At 42.0% G+C, this 20,011-nt stretch overlaps 2 protein-coding genes across 35 annotated transcripts in view; one reads left to right on the forward strand and one right to left on the reverse strand.

The window, feature by feature from the left end:
* LOC110532344 (plasma membrane calcium-transporting ATPase 3) overlaps nt 1-3,014 on the forward strand; it is a 34,780-nt gene extending 31,766 nt beyond the window's left edge. For 26 of the 31 annotated variants that reach the window (XR_016483325.1, XR_016483330.1, XM_090184609.1 and 23 more), the window contains one exon: nt 1,138-3,014. Coding sequence is in view for 24 of the 31 variants with exons in the window: in XM_090184609.1 (XP_090040735.1) it covers nt 1,138-1,575 (438 nt within the window). In the remaining 7 variants the exon portion in view is untranslated. The remainder of the gene's footprint in view (nt 1-1,137) is intronic. The other 5 variants (XR_016483326.1, XR_016483329.1, XR_016483324.1 and 2 more) reach the window with 3 other exon arrangements.
* Nucleotides 3,015-3,209: 195 nt separating this feature from the next.
* Nucleotides 3,210-18,578, reverse strand: LOC101268902 (bile acid receptor). Of its 4 annotated transcripts, none has more exons than XR_016483331.1 (12): nt 18,314-18,409; nt 9,184-9,325; nt 7,100-7,465; nt 6,736-6,876; nt 5,909-6,039; nt 5,237-5,335; nt 5,023-5,122; nt 4,673-4,789; nt 4,409-4,501; nt 4,176-4,266; nt 3,913-4,026; nt 3,210-3,691 (listed from the first exon to the last, which is right to left on the reverse strand). XR_016483331.1 is itself a non-coding variant. In XM_021616162.3 (11 exons), the coding sequence occupies exons 2-11, from the start codon at nt 9,278-9,280 to the stop codon at nt 3,492-3,494; spliced, it is 1,461 nt and encodes a 486-aa protein (XP_021471837.1). In that variant the 5' UTR covers nt 9,281-9,325; nt 18,314-18,578; the 3' UTR covers nt 3,210-3,491. The 4 variants fall into 4 exon arrangements, 2 of the variants coding, with proteins under 2 accessions (XP_021471837.1, XP_021471838.1); XR_002474821.3 differs by having other exon boundaries at nt 3,210-3,694; XM_021616162.3 differs by lacking the exon at nt 4,176-4,266 and having other exon boundaries at nt 3,210-3,694; nt 18,314-18,578.
* Between the last annotated feature and the right edge of the window lie 1,433 nt (nt 18,579-20,011).

The following is a 20,011-nucleotide window of genomic DNA, read 5'->3' on the forward strand; positions in this document are numbered from 1 at the left end:
ACTAATTATTCACATACACTGTTAAGGAAGGGCTTTTTACAGCCAACCCCAAATTCACAAGAGTAAATTCTAACAACGTTTACAATGATATAACAACATTACTCATCAAGTCTACAGAAGCCTGTGATTACTGTGAATGGTCTGTATTGTGTGTGATGTTCACTTAGCTTAACTGGTAGCTGCAATATGGCTCATTGGACGTTGCATCACCCAAACAATATGTCATCCAACTACACCCATTTTCATTTGCACCAAGACAAGCTCATGCACGACCACCTCGAATGTGTTTCTTTTACAGCATGGCAGTAAATGAGGCTCTCACATGATCAGTCTTGGCATGTCAGTTGTTGTTTGGTTTTTGAACTAATCTGAATCCCATGCTCTGTGTTCTGCTTGTTTCACTTGTCCCGTATGTAAGTTCAGAGTTCAGTACAAAAAGGTTTAGATGTTTGAGTGTGTGTGTGTGTGTGTGTGTGTGTGTGTGTGTGTGTGTGTGTGTGTGTGTGTGTGTGTGTGTGTGTGTTTCAGACAATGTTGTGCATCCATCAATTGATATTTGATTAATTTTAAATATCTTATATTGAACTGACAACACTAACTTTTATTTAAGTCATTATTTCAGTTTTCATTTGTTTTACTTTCCCTCATTTACTTTAAAGTTACAGAGTAATCCAAAGTGGACATGTGCATATTGTACACATACAGTAGGTTTTATCAGATCAGTGAGGCATTTCAAACTCATAGGTAATTTATTGCCTTTAAAAGAGGCTGTACAGAACATTTGCCTCTGGGCAAGTTCTTGAGCAAAAGGTGTCCCTTAAATGGACAAATATAATATCTAGGAATGACCTTATTGGACAGAAAGAGGTACACCTCCCCACGCCCAGGCAAGCCTACTACTGTACGATAACACCTTCTATTTAGAATTTAACTAACATTTAGTAGAAATTTCAGAAGATTTAAAAATTGTATTTTTTCATAACTCTTTCAGGTGAGTTCAGCCAAATAATTCTGCCACTGTGACACTTTTAAATGCTTAAATGCTACATCTCTCTCCAATTGTTTGTCCCATCTATTCCCTTTTCCTTTCTGCATTTCTCCCCATGTTTGACCATTATTATACAAAACTCAACATAGATCCGAGTGGTGAAAGCATTCCATAGCCCACTTTATGATGGCATTGAGAAGCCGGAATCCAAGAACTCCATCCACGACTTCATGGCACACCCGGAATTTCTCATCGGTGACTTGGTCCACAACATCCCCTTGATTGATGAGACAGACATTGAAACCGAAGAATCAGAGCGCTCAGACTGCAACAACATTCGCCTGGCTTTTCGTCAAGCTCCTCCCCCTACCCAGGCCCCTCAGCCTCCCCCTCGCTGCCGCTCCACCTCCCGTCCCGCCCCATGCCGCCAGCAGAGCCTCCCCGTTACACTCAACTGCAACAACAACGCCACTGCTGCTGCTGACGCTGAGAATGGAGATCATCTGAACCCAAAAGATGCAAGACTACCAGCTGCTTCTCTCTGCCGCCCCGCCAGCCCATTGCATAGCTTGGAGACCTGTTTATAACTACAATCTGGGCACATGGTTGACAAGTAGGGAGAGGAAACACCAATGATCTTGATGGACATGGATGTAACCCAACAAAGAGGAAATGAAGAGGAAAACTGGACATGGAAAATAAATGATTACATTGTATAGACCAATGGTTTTATAGATTGTTGCCCAACCTTTCCTCAACAGCCACTGCTTTTAGCCTGCACTCTCCGCTTCAAAACACTCACATATCCTCTCAAAAAGCTCCACAATCTAACGATGCTAACCCCATCAGACTCTGATTGACACTTTTGAAATGTATATCTAGGCACGCAATAGAGGAGTGATTGGTGTAGTAGAGACAAGAATGAACTGGAATTGATTCTTGCCCTTTTGATTGAAAATATGAAGACTCAACCGAAAGTGAAATGGGGTTAATTCCTTCTGCTTTTTAACAATATAATTGTTCAGATTATTACTGTTGTTATTACTACTGCAATTACTACTACAATTATTATATTCCAGTTAATGATGCTTCATTAATTAGCTTTATCTTTCTTGTATGTTTGTATGTATTGTTTGTTTGCTTAACTGCTGTATTTGTCTCCTTGTTTTTCTGTTTTTATATACTCCTTCTGGTCACGTCACCTTTTTTCCTTTTCTGTGTTGACATGTGTTGTGTATGTCTTGAAAAAGAAAATAATAAATATAACTATACAAATCAATTTAAAACATATACAACAACTTCAAAACACAAAATGGTAAGAAAATAGTAGATATGCTATATAAAAAAAAGTCCCCAAAAGCACTACTAATAGTTTTGGTTCTTCTCTTCATGTAGATATGTCTTGAATTAAGTTATTCATTTGGACACTTCCATGAACAAAGGGAACAACTGAACTGAGTATTGAAAATATTAAGTTGTGCGTAGTGATTAAAGTAATTTATTTAAATGATTATTTTATTAATCCATGTGTATTCTCTTTATTTTTGTCTTTTAGTTTGCATAGATTACATAACACAAAATGAAAGTAAATAATTACTTTTTGATGTACTTTAGAATCTGTCAAACAATATTTGACTGTATGATTTATGTGTTTCTACCCAACTATGCTTTACTGCCATCAACAGTGATAACTAGTCACAGCTTTTACAGTGGCACAGTTACATATCAGAACAGAACATTGAATATATCTTTACTTTTATATTTTACTTACATTTCCACATATAATGTTTTAAGAGTGATTTCGTTTTTGAAAGTAGCAAATAGGAATTCTCCCTGCTTTGTGGAGCACTTATTAAAGCAGTCTGAAGAAAATAAATTCAACAACCATGAGAAATAATTCCCTTTATCACAGAGTGGGAGTGATGTGGTTGCAATAGAAGTTGGACGACTGAGGTATCTGTAAGGTGTATTGCCATGTTTTCTGATGTTAGACACAATTGATATCAATAAACTGTTTTGCACTAAACTGCCAAGCTACTACTGTCGACCGACAACATCCTAGGTAAGTGTAAAATCATTCATATTCATATTTTTTGGTAACTATCCCTTTAAACTCCAAGAGAACCTGGTATAACAGATCTACCAGAGCGGTGTTATGGCCAGGTGGTTGATTCATTTTCATCCTGGAAACGAGTTGACACAAACACGATGACTGCCAAGGTATGATAAAAGTATTTTTTAATACATCTGTATACTCCATATAACAAAACTCATATTGGTTTAATAATGGTCATTGACTTTAAACTTTACAGTAAAACCAGTCACTCAAAAGAATGGTATTTTCATGATAAACCGCATAATCATAAATGGCCAATTGTGTTACTTACATGTTTTGGGTAAAAATTCAGAGAAAACATACAAAATTAAGTCTTTATTTAAACTATTAAACTAAGTCCTTATTTAAACTATTTGTATCCCTGTCTCTCCGTGCTCAGTGTCTGTCTCAGGGCTGCTGTCGGAGCAGGGTGAGATGGTTGTGTTGTAGCGTGCGCAGCTCCGTGAGTCTCCCCAACAGGCGCGCGAAGCGCTGGGCTCCCTGAGGGCCCTGGGCTCCACACCAGGCTCCGCACACCCTGGACAGCAGCTCCAGGATCAGCTCCTGTAAGCTTTCCACACACGTAACCGCCCGCAGCGACGCTTCGTCTGCTAACAGATACAGTAGATGACAGAACGACATATATGAGTTTGTCATCACTATCTGGGCAAGCTAGAGGAGATATTCAGACACTCTTGGAGGAAAATGATAAGTCAATAAAAAGTGTGTCTTTTCATAAAATCGTACTGTGTTATATGTATTAAAAAGGTATTAATAAATACATTTAGCTTTTCATACAGTCATGTGTCAGGAATAGAGAGCCAATCACCTGAGCATAGCAGTACTGTGGCAGTGAGCAGGGCATATTCAGCCTCGGTCACCCCCAATGCTGCCATGCTGTGGAAGAAGTTGATCACCGGCCCGAGCAGGTCCTCATTGATTCCTGCACACAGACACACAAGCTAAGACACACTATTGAAGCATAGAGTAAAAACACATCATTTCCTTTTTTGCCCCACTGCAACACTTCATTCTAACTTCTTTGAAGGTTTTAGTTCACTATTTTGAAGTTTTAGCATATTTTCGACTTACGTGTTTTGGTTTCATCCAAACAGTTTTTAATAAGTTGTTTAGCTGGTTATTTAGCAATGTCCAGATTCTCCGGGATAGCATATTATTTTGCCTGTAGTGGAAAATAAGCTAAAACATCAAAACAATGACCTTATCCGTTGAACCTCTCTTCAAATAGTATTGCAAATAAAGCTCGTAAGATGGGATACTATGGTGGTGGATATACTGTATCTAATAAGGACAGTGTGCCTTACCTGAGTTTACAGGGCCAGTCCCACTATGAATGTTTTCCTTGGACTCCAAGGTTTTCAGACAATGATGAGTTGAGATGTTGAAAGGCTGTAGTGCTTGTAAAATAAGGGGGGGGGGGGGGGGGGGGGGGGATGATTAGCTCTATGTCATAATCGTCTCGGTTCCATTTTCATCCCTATCATCTACCTCTTCGGTATGCTGAAATGGAGCCAGGCCAAATGACTCTGACACCCACAATCCTCATGGTGGTGTAGTGGTGTCAGTACCTGGACTACAGGCTGCCGGGTTTTGGGTGAACTGCTGCGCTGAGAGTAGAAACATGACTTCCACAGAGGAACTAGAGAGGAGGGTGCTCTGGTCCGAGCAGTTCAGGAGCTCAAAGCCTACACGGACACCAGACACTAGATTAGTTAATACTGCAGGAGGTCATCCAGAAGCAGAAGGGGCCACAGAGAGAGAAATACTTTTTTTAAATCTGAAAACATATGGTAGCTGAAAGCAAAATGATGTATGCTTACCAGGTATTTGCTTTCCATTTGACCTGTTTCGTTCTTTCATATCAGTGCAGAAACAAGAAAGGAGAGGAAGCTGATGTACGAGATGAGGCCCAACTCACCAGGTACACTCTTGGCAAACTGCAGCAGCCTCTGAGAGGGAGGGGAGGCCACGTCCATTAGTCTGTCTCCACCATCCTCTGTACAAGTCCACTCAAATACCTGCAGAAAAAACTGCCTGAATAAGCTCTCAATGAGATGGGAAGGAAAATGGCAACACATCTTTCAAATCTCAATCCACGGACAACAAAATTACTATTCTAATCAGCAACCCACCCTACAGTGTACAGTGTACTGCGCCCTGTACTGCCGAAGAGCCTCCACTATCCTGTCCAGCACATGATTCTGTTCTCTTGACAGATTTGCAGACACCACCTGTCAAGGAAGGAAATGCATCACCAACAGATCAGTTGATTGCTGAGTGAAATTATCATTCTGAAACAGACTTGGAGTATAAGCAGGGTTCGTACTACAGGACTGAGAGTAGAAACATGACTTCCACACAGGGGGGGGGGGGGGGGGGGGGGAGATGATTAGCTATAAGAAATCATTCACAAGTGTTTCAGGCTACTGATGGAGCATTCCAAAGACATTTGCATTGGCCTATGAAATTATCTGATTGGTCCAAGAACTTAAACTGGAAGTCCAAGAAAGTCATATGGGAGAGGGCCACTTATGAACCAAAACAAGGTAACTTGGGGTCTGAGGAAGAGACCCGGGTATTCCAGTGGTGCAATCCATTCTACAAGATGATCATCCAAAGGTCTGTAACTATTTAGACACTTGGATATTTGCTTTGGACAAATAATCTGATATTGGGGTATCTTTCAAAAACAACAAGCTACAATGTCTTCCCCATTCATAATATTCAAGAAAGTTAACCAAAACACTTAAGGTTAGAAAACTAGATGAGAAAGTTTGAATGGAGGAGAGAAGAAAGGGATGTACATGTCCTAGCAGCCTGTTGGTGGAGCTGACGCTCCTGCTCTCCATGTTCTCCTCCTCCTCAGGCCCTCCACCTCTGTGCTTGGCTCCCTTCCTCAGCCTCTTGGACTGGCACTGCACCTCCGTCAGCAGACCTGGCAACACAGCTGCCTCTGTCAGACTCACATAGGCAATTATCTTTTATTTATTTGTCCTTTATTTAACTGGGGGAGATGTATTGAGATATAGAACATTTTTGCAAGGGATCCATGTCCAAGGTATTTTGGTTGTCTTAGCAATGAAATATGTTTAAGTCTGCCTGACTTTAAATTGGATATATAGTCACTGGTCACGATTATTGATCTTATTGCTATCGGACTTTGTCATTATTCACATCACATTCAGTTCAAAATAGTTCAAATATTCCTACTGTCACACCTTGATCTGTTTCACCTGTCTTGTGCTTGTCTCCACCCCCCTCCAGGTGTTGCCCATTTTCCCCATTATCCCCTGTGCAATTATGCCTGTGTTTTCGGTTTGCCTGTTGCCAGTTCGTCTTGCCTCGTCAAGCCTACCAGCGTGTTTTCCCATACTCCTGTTTCTCTTTTGACCACTCTGCCTGCCCTGACCCTGCCTGCCCTGACCCTGCCTGCCCTGACCCTGCCTGCCCTGACCGCCGCTCTGTACCTTACTGACTCTGCCCTGGATTACCGACCTCTGCCTGCACTTGACCTGTCGTCCGCCTGCCCCCTGTTTTGTTAATAAACATCTGTGATTCAAACAGTTTGCATCTGGGTCTTATCCTGAGTTCTGATACCTACAGGCATTTTGTTATAGTATGTTCCACTCACATTCGTCTAGCATGCCCACAGCACGACATTTACGCAGGCGGCAGTCCTGGCACTTCCTCCGCATGTACATGTCCATCTCACAGCCTCCGCCACTTTTACACCGGTAAACTGCTTTCTTTGTCACACTCCTTCGGAAAAAACCTGAAGCACAGGAGTACAGTAATGACAGATTATGACATGGGTTTGAGTAGCAACCACCTCTAGTTGGGGTCCAGATAATGTTAATCCAGATAAAGTTCCCCATTCAAATTATAAACACATATTCAGACAGAATCAGAAGTAGCAGGCTCTGTGACATTTCAGATTTCAGATTGACCCTCCCAAATATTGTTGTAAACTTTGATTAAAACACTGCCTCCCCTACCTTTGCAGCCTTCACAGGTGAGGGCATTGTAATGGTAGCCAGAGGCTTTGTCTCCACACACCACACAAAGCTCATCTAGGCCCCTCACCCGCCCTCCAGGGCCCAGCCTGGTCCTCTTGACCAGGGGCAGACCTCCACCACCCACCTTCCCCAGGCCTCCACACTGGGGCTCTGGGCTGGGCTCGCAGGGAGCCTCCAGGCAGTGGGGGCTGTAGGGGTGGGTGTAGGGTGGGTGGCACGGTTGGGAGGACGGTGGTTCGTAGACAGAGAATTGCAGGTTGACGGGGCTGTACTGCTGTTGGCTGAAGGCTAGGCCCTGTAGGTCTGGCTCCTGGAAAGAGTAGCCCAAAGGGTCCCCTAGCACATCTGTGTGATGGGATAACAACACAAAATTAATGAAGTGTTTTTGTCCTGGTCACTCCGGTTAAGTTTACGTGCACCACAGGAGTGGATTTGGGAACGTCTAGTGGCTAACCTAGAGGGTCCATAAATTCATTTTTCTACCAGAGCCATTATTACTGTCAAACTTGTTTTTAAGTCAAAGTGCATCACAAGAATGTGTTCCTTGTCCACAATCTTACGTGTCTTTTATTTGTCCTGTGGGGCGTAATAAAAAAACATCAGAGCAAGACCTTGTGAACCAGTTTGGACTGTGGAAACAGGATGCAGCTGAGAGGTTACAGTGTTGTTTATGAATTTGATATTTTTTATAGAGTTTTATTCAGTGTTTTATGGCCGTGTAGATTGGTGTTTGACTGAATGTTTTGTGAGCGTATCGGGGTGGCCGGTGGAGCTGTGAACATTTTGTAACTTCAAGCCCCACTTCCACAGAGGGAACATGTGTTGCCCCTGGCAGCTCTTCTGAAGCACATCTGCATTATAAGGAGAAGAGCTGGTCACAGATCAGCCCTAAATCAGTCACTCTGATCAGGAAGATCCTCTTCCATAACCTGAGTCTCTTGGCGTTTTATTAGTTCAGAAAATAACTGAAATAGTGAGAGGTTTCTTCTTTTAAACACAACAAATTAAATGATTATGACCAACAATGACTAGAAGTTCCATTCTTTCTCAAAATGCATCAATACTAGGGGTTGTACACATCACATTGTACTCAGGCGCACTTCGAGTGTCTTCTTACCATATAAGCATGGACATTTGTCCACAACTCTGATGCCCTGACATGGACTGAATACCACAGTGACTTCTAGAGTCCAACCTCTGACCCCTAATTTCTGAATTCCAAAACTCACCCCATCCTCAACCACAACCACAACCTTCCTCACCCCTCTTCTAGAACCTTGACTCTCTAGTCTTCCTCCCATCCGTCCATTCCTCTCTCTCTCTCTCTCTCTCTCTCTCTCTCTCTCTCTCTCCCCACTTTCCTAACTCATTCCGTCTCTCCTCTGTGTCTCCCAGATGTTTCCTGTCCTGGTGAGAATGGAGGCCAATACTGAGCTTGTGCTTGTGTGACAACGCTGTGGTGAGCTCTGTTTGTAAACCGTTTCAGCACTGTGTAAACACCCGGGCCTCCCTCCTTCCCACGCACACTAACACTACCCCCCATCATGCAGCTTGTCATATCCATCCATCCAGCTAGGAGAGGAGAAGACAACAATGTGAAGAAAGAAGCCCCATAGTTCGGATTAGGCCATAACTCTCCACTGCAACCATTATAAATAGCCCCTCTTTCCAATGACATTTTTTTGTTGGCTAACATCCTGTGTATTGGAAAAAATACAAATAAAGACAGTTATTTTCTAAATGTATAAGGTTAGACCCACATTATGTATCCCTACAAGTCTCCCTTTCTAATCTGCAGGCCATATGGCACTAAACATTTGAACAAAAAAGCAACACACAAATTAAAGCAGAACATAGCAAGCATAAACATGTGGAACATAAATGTCTAATCATGACATTTTGATTCAATTAGGTCATCACCATACAATTGCAGGGTATGTATCAAGATAAATTGTGTTTGGATCAACATACCATAGTATTGCAGACAATTTATAACCCCTACAAAATCTGACTAGATTATTTTAATATAATTGCAGACAGCCCAGATCAAAAGAGTCGCTCACCGTAGTACTGCAGAGGCTCGGAGATGCCGTATCCATCAAAGGCAGAGAGGTAACCACCGGCAGACATGGTCATCTCCGACTCACTCCACTCTCTCATCTGGACAGCTGATCCACAGTCAGTCCTTAGGAACACCCGCTTAATCTATTGACACACACACACAGGGAACCACACATCTGAGGAATCTGCAACTCTCCAAACATTATTTTATATCCACGCTGACGACAGGTCTCCTCAGTCTCCTAGCTGTGATATCATTGCCTATTTTAAGCTACCCTCTATGATGCAAAACTAAAGGTTACTGTTGTCCACTGTGGAGGCGTGCAGCTGAAGTCTGTGGCAGTGTGATGGATCTCTGCTCCTCTGAGAGGCATCACGGGGAGACAAGGGACAGCGATGAGAGTGTGAGAAGAAGAGAGAGATGGGACTCATGTCCAAACAGCTGCTCTGGCTGAATGTTCAGAGGGAAGAGAGAGGTCCTGTCAGATGGGGGCCTGTCCCTGGTGGGGAGCTTAGGTTTGGCCTGGGTGGATGGATCCCACCCTACCATGGAGCAACAGGGACCCAATAATCACCCACCTGAGTTTTTGTGTGTCATGGGAGAGGAGATCACAGAGTTGGATCAATGATTTAGCTGTAGCTGGTAACTGCTATTTTGTCTCTTCTCTTATATATTTGTCTCTTCTATATTTTGTATTTCTTCTATTTTCCATAAACATCCTGATAACTTGAATACTCTTCCCCATCTACACTACACAGTATACTATTACTATGCTGTAGTTACTCTCCCTGGGTGGGTAGTGCGGGTGTGCACACACGGGCTTATACATGTTTGTTTGTAAGAGTGTATGTGTATTAATGTATGTGTGAGCATGTGTGTGTATACACTACCGTTCAAAAGTTTGGAGTCACTTAGAAATGTCCTTGTTTTTGAAAGAAAATCTCATTTTATGTCCATTAAAATAACATCAAATTGATCAGAAATACAGTGCAGACATTGTTAATGTTGTAAATGACTATTGTAGCTGGAAATGGCAGATTTTTTTATGGAACATCTACATAGGCGTACAGAGGCCCATTATCAGCAACCATCATTCATGTGTTCCAATGGCACGTTGTGTTAGCTAATCCAAGTTTATCATTTTAAAAGGCTAACTATTCATTAGAAAGTCCTTTTGCAATATGTTAGCACACTGTCCTTCTTTAGACTAGTTGAATATCTGGAGCATCAGCATTTGTGGGTTCGATTACAGGCTCAAAATGGCCAGAAACAAAGAAATCAAAGAAACAAAGAAATCAGTCTATTCTTGTTCTGGGAGATGAAGGCTATTGCATGCAAGAAAATGCCAAGAAACTGAAAATCTCATACAATGCTGTGTACTACTCCTTTCACAGAACAATGCAAACTGGTGCTAACCAGAATAGAAAGAGGAGTGGGAGGCCCCGGTACACAACTGAGCAAGAGGACAAGTACATTAGAGTGTCTAGTTTGACAAACAGATGCCTCACAAGTCCTCAACTGGCAGCTTCATTAAATAGTACCCGCAAAAAACACCAGTCTCAACTTCAACGAGGTAACTCCGGGATGCTGGCCATCTAGGCAAAGTTGCAAAGAAAAAGCCATATCTCAGACTGGCCAATAAAAATAAAAGATTAAGATGGGAAAAAGAACACAGACACTGGACAGAGGAACTCTGCCTAGAAGGCCAGCATCCCGGAGTTGCCTCTTCACTGTTGACATTGAGACTGATGTTTGCGGGTACTATTTAATGAAGCTTTGGAGCCCCCAGGGCATTTATGCTACTGCTTTGTTTGTATTGCAGTTAATATTTGACGCCGGGCAGATTTCGAGTCTGGGGCTTGGATGCCCCTCCAGAGTTGACTGGGTTGAGTTGAGCCCTGATGAGAGAGAGACCCTAGATTTGCCCTTACCTCTCCCTGATTGGGTTTGACATGCAGCTTGATTCTAGAGAACTTATGGTGTCCTTCCCACCCTCACCGCATTCCTCAACTGTCTCATTACACTGACCTGTGCGTGAACCAAGCCGAGCAACAAGCAGCATTTAATTTAATTAGACTTTATCTATCCCACGTGTTGATCATATGTGCTGAGCAAGCAGTGCAAATGAGAAGGTACACCAAACGTAGGATGCATACAGTATATACACACACGCATAACATGAAGTGATACAAGTAATAATAGTTCGGTGACTAATTAGTTACAGATATAGTATCTTAATTTGATCACTCTGTTCTCGCTGCAAATTTTCCTGCGTTGCAGGACATTCAAATGAGCCTTGTGATTTACATAAATTAATTGAAATCCCGCAGTTCTCTTTCTCTTTCGCTAACTCAAACGCTAAAGCACCAGACAGAATAAATGTCCTACTACTGTAGGTACTACTGAGACATTCAAAAGTACAAAAATGTATCTGAAATGCAGCCCTACATATCAACAATCATTGTTTTACATATACTGAACAAAAAAATGTACGAACATGTAAAGTGTTGGTCCCATATTTCATGAGCTGAAATAAAAAATCCCTGAAATGTTCCATACACACAAAAGCTTATTTCTCTCAAATGTTGTGCACAAATTTGTTTATATACAGTGCCTTGCGAAAGTATTCGGCCCCCTTGAACTTTGCAACCTTTTGCCACATTTCAGGCTTCAAACATAAAGATATAAAACTGTATTTTTTTGTGAAGAATCAACAACAAGTGGGACAAAATCATGAAGTGGAACGACATTTATTGGATATTTCAAACTTTTTTAACAAATCAAAAACTGAAAAATTGGGCGTGCAAAATTATTCAGCCCCTTTACTTTCAGTGCAGCAAACTCTCTCCAGAAGTTCAGTGAGGATCTCTGAATGATCCAATGTTGACCTAAATGACTAATGATGATAAATACAATCCACCTGTGTGTAATCAAGTCTCCGTATAAATGCACCTGCACTGTGATAGTCTCAGAGGTCCGTTAAAAGCGCAGAGAGCATCATGAAGAACAAGGAACACACCAGGCAGGTCCGAGATACTGTTGTGAAGAAGTTTAAAGCCGGATTTGGATACAAAAAGATTTCCCAAGCTTTAAACATCCCAAGGAGCACTGTGCAAGCGATAATATTGAAATGGAAGGAGTATCAGACCCCTGCAAATCTACCAAGACCTGGCCGTCCCTCTAAACTTTCAGCTCATACAAGGAGAAGACTGATCAGAGATGCAGCCAAGAGGCCCATGATCACTCTGGATGAACTGCAGAGATCTACAGCTGAGGTGGGAGACTCTGTCCATAGGACAACAATCAGTTGTATATTGCACAAATCTGGCCTTTATGGAAGAGTGGCAAGAAGAAAGCCATTTCTTAAAGATATCCATAAAAAGTGTTGTTTAAAGTTTGCCACAAGCCACCTGGGAGACACACCAAACATGTGGAAGAAGGTGCTCTGGTCAGATGAAACCAAAATTGAACTTTTTGGCAACAATGCAAAACGTTATGTTTGGCGTAAAAGCAACACAGCTGAACACACCATCCCCACTGTCAAACATGGTGGTGGCAGCATCATGGTTTGGGCCTGCTTTTCTTCAGCAGGGACAGGGAAGATGGTTAAAATTGATGGGAAGATGGATGGAGCCAAATACAGGACCATTCTGGAAGAAAACCTGATGGAGTCTGCAAAAGACCTGAGACTGGGACGGAGATTTGTCTTCCAACAAGACAATGATCCAAAACATAAAGCAAAATCTACAATGGAATGGTTCAAAAATAAACATATCCAGGTGTTAGAATGGCCAAGTCAAAGTCCAGACCTGAATCCAATCGAGAATCTGTGGAAAGAACTGAAAACTGCTGTTCACAAATGCTCTCCATCCAACCTCACTGAGCTCGAGCTGTTTTGCAAGGAGGAACGGGAAAAAATGTCAGTCTCTCAATGTGCAAAACTGATAGAGACATACCCCAAGCGACTTACAGCTGTAATCGCAGCAAAAGGTGGCGCTACAAAGTATTAACTTAAGGGGGCTGAATAATTTTGCACGCCCAATTTTTCAGTTTTTTATTTGTTAAAAAAGTTTGAAATATCCAATAAATGTCGTTCCACTTCATGATTGTGTCCCACTTGTTGTTGATTCTTCACAAAAAAAATACAGTTTTATATCTTTATGTTTGAAGCCTGAAATGTGGCAAAAGGTCGCAAAGTTCAAGGGGGCCGAATACTTTCGCAAGGCACTGTATATAGTGAGCATTTCTCCTTTGCCAGGACAATCCATCCACCTGACTGGTATGGCATATCAAGGATCTGATTAAACAGCATGATCATTACACAGGTGCACCTTGTGCTGGGGACAATACAAAGACCACTCTAAAATGTACAGTTTTGTCACACAACACAATGCCACAGATGGTCTCAAGTTTTGAGGAGAGTGGAATTGGTATGTTGACTGCAAGAATGTCCACCAGAGAGGTTGCCAGAGAATTTAATGTTAATTTCACATCCGCAGACCACATGTAACCACGCCAGCCCTGGACCTCCACATCCTGCTTCTTCACCTGCGGGAAAGTCTGAGACCAGCCAGAATAATTTCTGCACAAACCGTCAAACCGCCATCTCAGGGAAGCTCATCTGCATACTCTACGTCCTCACCAGGGTTTGACCTGACTGCAGTTCGGCCTCGTAACCGACTTCAGCCGGCAAATTCTTACCTTTGATGGCCACTGGCACGCAGGAGAAGTGTGCTTTTCACGGATGAATCCCGGTCAAAACTGTACCAGGCAGATGGCGTAGTGTGGGCGAGTGGTTAGCTGATGTCAACGTTGTGAACAGAGTGCCCCATGGTGGCAGTGGGGTTATGGTATGGGCAGGCATAAGCTACAGACAACGAACACAATTGCAATTTATCTATGGCAATTTGAATACACACAGATACCGTGACGAGATCCTGAGGCCCATTGTCATGCCATTCATCTGCCGCCATCAACTCATGTTTCAGCAAGATAATGCCCCATGTCGCAAGCATCTGTACACAATCCCTGGAAGCTGATATCTGCTGCATATTCAGCAGATATTGTCACCCACTGAGCATGTTTGGGATGCTTTGGATCGCCTTGTACGACAGCGTGTTCCAGTTTACCCAAATATCCAGCAAGGAGATGTGTCACGCTGCATGAGGGAAATGATGGCCACACCAGATACTGACTGGTTTTCTAATCCACACCCCTACTTGTTTTGTAAGGTACAGTTGAAGTCTGAAGTTTACATACACTTATGTTGGAGTCATTAAAACTATTTTCTCAACCACTCCACAAATTTCTTGTTAACAAACTATAGTTTTGGCAAGTCAGTTAGGACATCTACTTTATGCATGAGACAAGTCGTTTTTCCAACAATTGTTTACAGACAGATTATTTCAATTATAATTTCCTGTATCACAGTTCCAGTGGGTCAGAAGTTTACATACACTAAGTTGACAGTGCCTTTAAACAGCTTGGAAAATTCCAGAAAATTATGACATGGCTTTGGAAGCTTCTGATAGGCTAATTGACAAGTCAATTGGAAGTGTACCTGTGGATGTATTTCAAGGCCTACCTTCAAACTCAGTGCCTCTTTGCTTGACATCATGGGAAAATCAAAAGAAATCAGCCAAGACTTCAGAAAAAAAACTGTAGACCTCCACAAGTCTGGTTCATCCTTGGGAGCAATTTCCAAACGCCTGAAGGTACCACGTTCATCTGTACAAACAATAGTACGCAAGTATAAACACCATGGGACCACGCAGCCACATACCGCTAAGGAAGGAGACGCGTTCTGTCTCCAAGAGATGAACATACTTTGGTGCGAAAAGTGCAAATCAATCCCAGAACAACAGCAAAGGACCATGTGAAGATGCTGGAGGATACCGGTACAAAAGTATTTTTATCCACAGTAAAACGAGTCCTATGTCGACATAACCTGAAAGGCATAAAAAAGCCAGACTATGGTTTGCAACTGCACATGGGGACAAAGATCGTACTTTTTGGAGAAGTGTCCTCTGGTCTGACAAAACAAAAATTGAACTGTTTGGCCATAATGACCATCGTTATGTTTGAAGGAAAAAGGGGGAGGCTTGCAAGCCAAAGAACATCATCCCAACCATGAAGCACAGGGGTGGCAGCATCATGTTGTGGGGGTGCTTTGCTGCAGGAGGGACTGGTGCACTTCACAAAATAGATGGCATCATGAGGCAGGAAAATTGTGTGGATATATTGAAGCAACATCTCAAGACATCAGTCAGGAAGTTAAAGCTTGGTCGCACATGGGTCTTCCAAATGGACAATGACCCCAAGCATACTTCCAAAGTTGTGGCAAAATGGCTTAAGGACAACAAAGGTTGTGGAAGGCTACCTGAAATGTTTGACCCAAGTTCAACAATTTAAAGGCAATGCTACCAAATACTAATTGAGTGTATGTAAACTTCTGACCCACTGGGAATGTGATATAAAATAAATAAATAAATAAATCATTCTCTCTACTATTATTCTGATATTTCACATTCTTAAAAAAAAGTGGTGATCCTAACTGACCTAAGACAGGGAATTTTTACTAGGATTAAATGTCAGGAATTGTGAAAAACTGAGTTTAAATATATTTGGCTAAGGTGTATGTAAACTTCCGACTTCAACTGTATCTATAACCAACATATGCATACCTGTATTCCCAGTAAATCCATAGATTAGGGCCTAATTTATTTATTTAAATTGACTATTTTCCTTATATGAACTGTAACTCAGTAAAAATATTTTAAATTGTTGTAAGTTGCGTTTATATTTTTGTTCAGTGTAGCGTAATAACATAAGATTGATATTAGTCTCCACTATGAAGTACAAGAGTATCCTGGACTATAGTTTACTGTAGCCTATCAAAAATAATTTTGTTTTTAGAAATTATCACTTTTTATCATCAAACCCTGCTGCTCTTCCTGCTGCAGGACTATTTTACTCCTGCGACAAAACAGGTCAAATTAAGATCCGACACCTGTATGTTTCACTCATGCTCAGGCATGCAGTCCTCTGTTCTTCACTAATGGTTTCCAGTGTTCTGTAACTGTGCCAAACTCATAATTCCCAATGAACTGAACCTTCAATGAGGGCTGTCTGGAAAGAGGTGGCAACTGGGAAGTGGTCTAAATCATTTTGGATTTTGATGAACATGCCACACTGTGTTGTGCATCAAACATGACACTGGAGGAATTTAAATCCTTGGTGGGAAACTACAGGTCTCCCGTAAAGTGAAAGATATTGAGAGGACGAGGTGAACGAGCAATCAACAGAGGAGGAGGCTCTAAACAGGTCCATACTGTAGAGTTTGGAGAAATGGGTGCAAACCTGACTATTGGTGGATTCTGGATGATTCAAAAACATTTATGTATAAAAGCTTTGATGATGCGCAGAAAAACAGACCGTCTCTGTTACAGTAACTCGCAATTTCTCTCCATAGCTCCCAATAAAGCAACATCACATTAACATTGTGTCAACTTTGGATCCATCTAATATCACTTCATCTGATACCTAGGAACAACTGACTAAGGTCCCCAATGTAGAGAAATCCCAAATACACTATGTCATTATTACATTTATCTGATCCCTCTTGGTCATTGTAAAAGTAAATTAACAAATCCCAGGAAAGACTTCTGTTGTTATGTTCCTCTGTCATTTGTATTGTTACATTAGTCATGTCCTCACATATCCGGCAAAACAAGCCCTTGATATCCCTCACACTGCAGGATAACGGATGGAACGACTGCATGCACATTCATTCCTTTTTCCCATCATATTTAGTGATGGGGACAATTTATTGGAGTGTATACATGTGGACATGGATCTCCTAGTCTGGCCTAGTTGTCACTTTGTTGGACAAGGGCCTGAGCATGTTGCACATCCCCAAGGGAAGCTTTTTGGAGGAGGATGCAGAGGTGAAGGAGGAGAAGAAGGAGGGTAGGGTAAGGGTGGGCTTAAAATATTTACCCTTGATTCACAAAAAATGTGGACTGAAGGCAGTAAGCACACAATTAATCTATTTCTCTTTCTTTCATTCAGCAAGTCCCCCTGCTTCTCTATTTATCGCTGCACACTGTTTGCTGGTAGCCTGATTCAGATAGCACAATGTTTACTGTGTTTACAGGAAACTTACGTTAGATTAGAGTGGCCTTGCAGGGAGGGCCAGTAGATGGATTTGTGGGTAAAGTCCATTGCTACATTTGAGGGGTCAGTGTGTGTGTGTGTGTGTGTGTGTGTGTGTGTGTGTGTGTGTGTGTGTGTGTGTGTGTGTGTGTGTGTGTGTGTGTGTGTGTGTGTGTGCGTGCGTGCGTGTGTGCGCGTGCGTGTGTGTGCGTGTGTGTATTACTAACATAATTCAAATCTTTGATTACAGTTTACCTAAATGTAGGGCACTGTTGTCGCTTTAGAAAACTTGAGCTAACACAACTACAGGTTTCAGAAAATGCTTCTCTCTCAAATGGATTCCACAGAATCAAGATTTTGGTTTTCCCCCCTACATACTGTAGATGCAAGCTTAACTACTATATTTTCTTATCCATTACTTGTTTGTAACAGCAGGTCTTAAAACCCTTGATAAATGTGTTAGGCTACTGTTGTCAGGACGGAAAGGACACAGAATCATGTTAAAACACTGGCTTGACACGGTGGCAAACACGGTGGCAAAGATATATATAGTCCAAGTGTAACCACCAAACCTCTCTAACCTGTCCAATGTCAGTTAAGAATGCATGCATTCTTGCATGCATCACTAATGTGTAAAAATAAGCATAAAACTACATTTTAAAAACAGTAGACTTAGTTGATTACCCTTCCAAAGCACACTGTTAAAACTTCTAAATCTCTCTGTAAGGCAGTAAGATGCATTATGGCTCCTTAGCACTTCATCTATCAGGTAGCAAGTTTCTCAAGAGAAGTAGGACACTGCTGAGCTTCTTCACATTAACAAGAGGACGCATTCTAGTGGCTTTGGGGACAATAATGGTCAAACTAAGATTTCCAAATACACAGTCCATAGCAGAGTTTGAATAAAGGTTCATATTAAAATAAGGCTATTACTCTTCATCCAGTAAAATGTATTAAAAATAGTGATATGAACTCACCAGCGGTGGTCTTCTTTCTCGTGTGTTGACTCTTCTGATAGCCTCTTGATTTGTCCTCCCCTTACATTTGTAATGTTGACTGCAGTCCAGCCTCTGACACCCTACACTTGCCAAACATGTACACACACACACACACACACACACACACACGCTACACACACTTGCGCATACACACACTCACAAGTACAAAGAAGAGGTTTCCCTCTCAAACAAAAGACAGGACACAATATCAGAAACATGGTATGAGGTAGATTAGGGTATTAAATACCATGGATTTCTTTCAAGAAGAGGGGTTCTCAGAGTAGATTAGGGTATTAAATACCATGGATTTCTTTCAAGAAGAGGGGTTCTCAGAGTAGATTAGGGTATTAAATACCATGGATTTCTTTCAAGAAGAGGGGTTCTCAGAGTAGATTAGGGTATTAAATACCATGGATTTCTTTCAAGAAGAGGGGTTCTCAGAGTAGATTAGGGTATTAAATACCATGGATTTCTTTCAAGAAGAGGGGTTCTCAGAGTAGATTAGGGTATTAAATACCATGGATTTCTTTCAAGAAGAGGGGTTCTCAGAGTAGATTAGGGTATTAAATACCATGGATTTCTTTCAAGAAGAGGGGTTCTCAGAGTAGATTAGGGTATTAAATACCATGGATTTCTTTCAAGAAGAGGGGTTCTCAGAGTAGATTAGCATAAATACAGTAAGTAGGATGTCTGTATAGTGTACAAGGTTATTGACTGTGAAATGTAATGCAAGTGATTCTTTCCCCAAACATGATCAGTCATTTATTTAAATGAATAATGCCTGCAAAGAAATAAACGCACCTATTACTATGCAGTGATACATAGGCCACGGTGGGCAAAAGAATATTGCTCAAGTCAAATCATCACACTGACAAATCTTTCCTGAGAGTGTGCACACCTTGCTTTGGCCTACGTCATGAGGCGATGTCTGAAGTTGTAATTGATACCTCCCTCAATGAATTGCATTGTGTGAAACTAGAGAGCATAGAGGGATGTATATGAAGTATGTGGAGCACCATAATGAAGAACGGAGGGGAAAGTGGATGTGATGGTGTGGGCCCTGGCCCTGCAGTGAGAGAGAGCAGGCTCATTAAGACATTCCCAGCATTGTGTGTTTATAAACAGCTTCTTGTTCATCCCGGTGATGGATGATGGCCTGCTATCGCTGGCTCTTCCTGCTGCCCTCCGTAAGAAGCCCTGGGACTGCCTAGGAACACAACCTCAGTTTCACAACCGACGACGACTACACACACACACATACTCCTACTCCCTCAATGTCACTGTACGATATCAGCCCCCCACACAGTTCATCTTCTCAATGAACCCATCGTGATAATTTTGTTCTGACCTTTCCTTCCTCTCTGGGTGGGCCCTCAATGTCACTTATATGTGTGTGTATGTGTGTGAGAGGGAAAATGTGTGTGTGTGTGTGTGTGTGTGTGTGTGTGTGTGTGTGTGTGTGTGCGTGCGTGCGTGCGTGCGTGCGTGCGTGCGTGCGAGCGAGCGAGCGAGTGAGTGAGTGAGTGAATGGAGGGTTTCCCGGGGTCAGAATTCCATCGCTCGTTTTCTTCGCTAACATGACAGTATAAGAATAACTCCACTAATGAAGAGAAACAACATAGCTGTGTATTCCAGGAACATTAGCTCCAGTGACAGGTCTACCAGGCTCCCCCAGGG

Source organism: Oncorhynchus mykiss, chromosome 9 (genome assembly GCF_057628025.1).
Source record: "Oncorhynchus mykiss isolate SJ-2025 chromosome 9, ASM5762802v1, whole genome shotgun sequence".
Lineage (NCBI taxonomy): Eukaryota > Metazoa > Chordata > Actinopteri > Salmoniformes > Salmonidae > Oncorhynchus > Oncorhynchus mykiss.

Bases quoted from the DNA above. Each gene is read 5' to 3' on its own strand.
- LOC101268902 (XM_021616162.3), bottom strand. From the start codon at position 9,280: ATGAGAGAGTGGAGTGAGTCGGAGATGACCATGTCTGCCGGTGGTTAC. The intron at 4,790-5,022 runs GTGAGTTGGGCC...GTGTCCGTGTAG, and splicing joins GTTTGCCAAGAGTGTACCTG to GCTTTGAGCTCCTGAACTGC. The intron at 4,027-4,408 runs GTAAGGCACACT...GTCTGTGTGCAG, and splicing joins GACTGGCCCTGTAAACTCAG to GAATCAATGAGGACCTGCTC.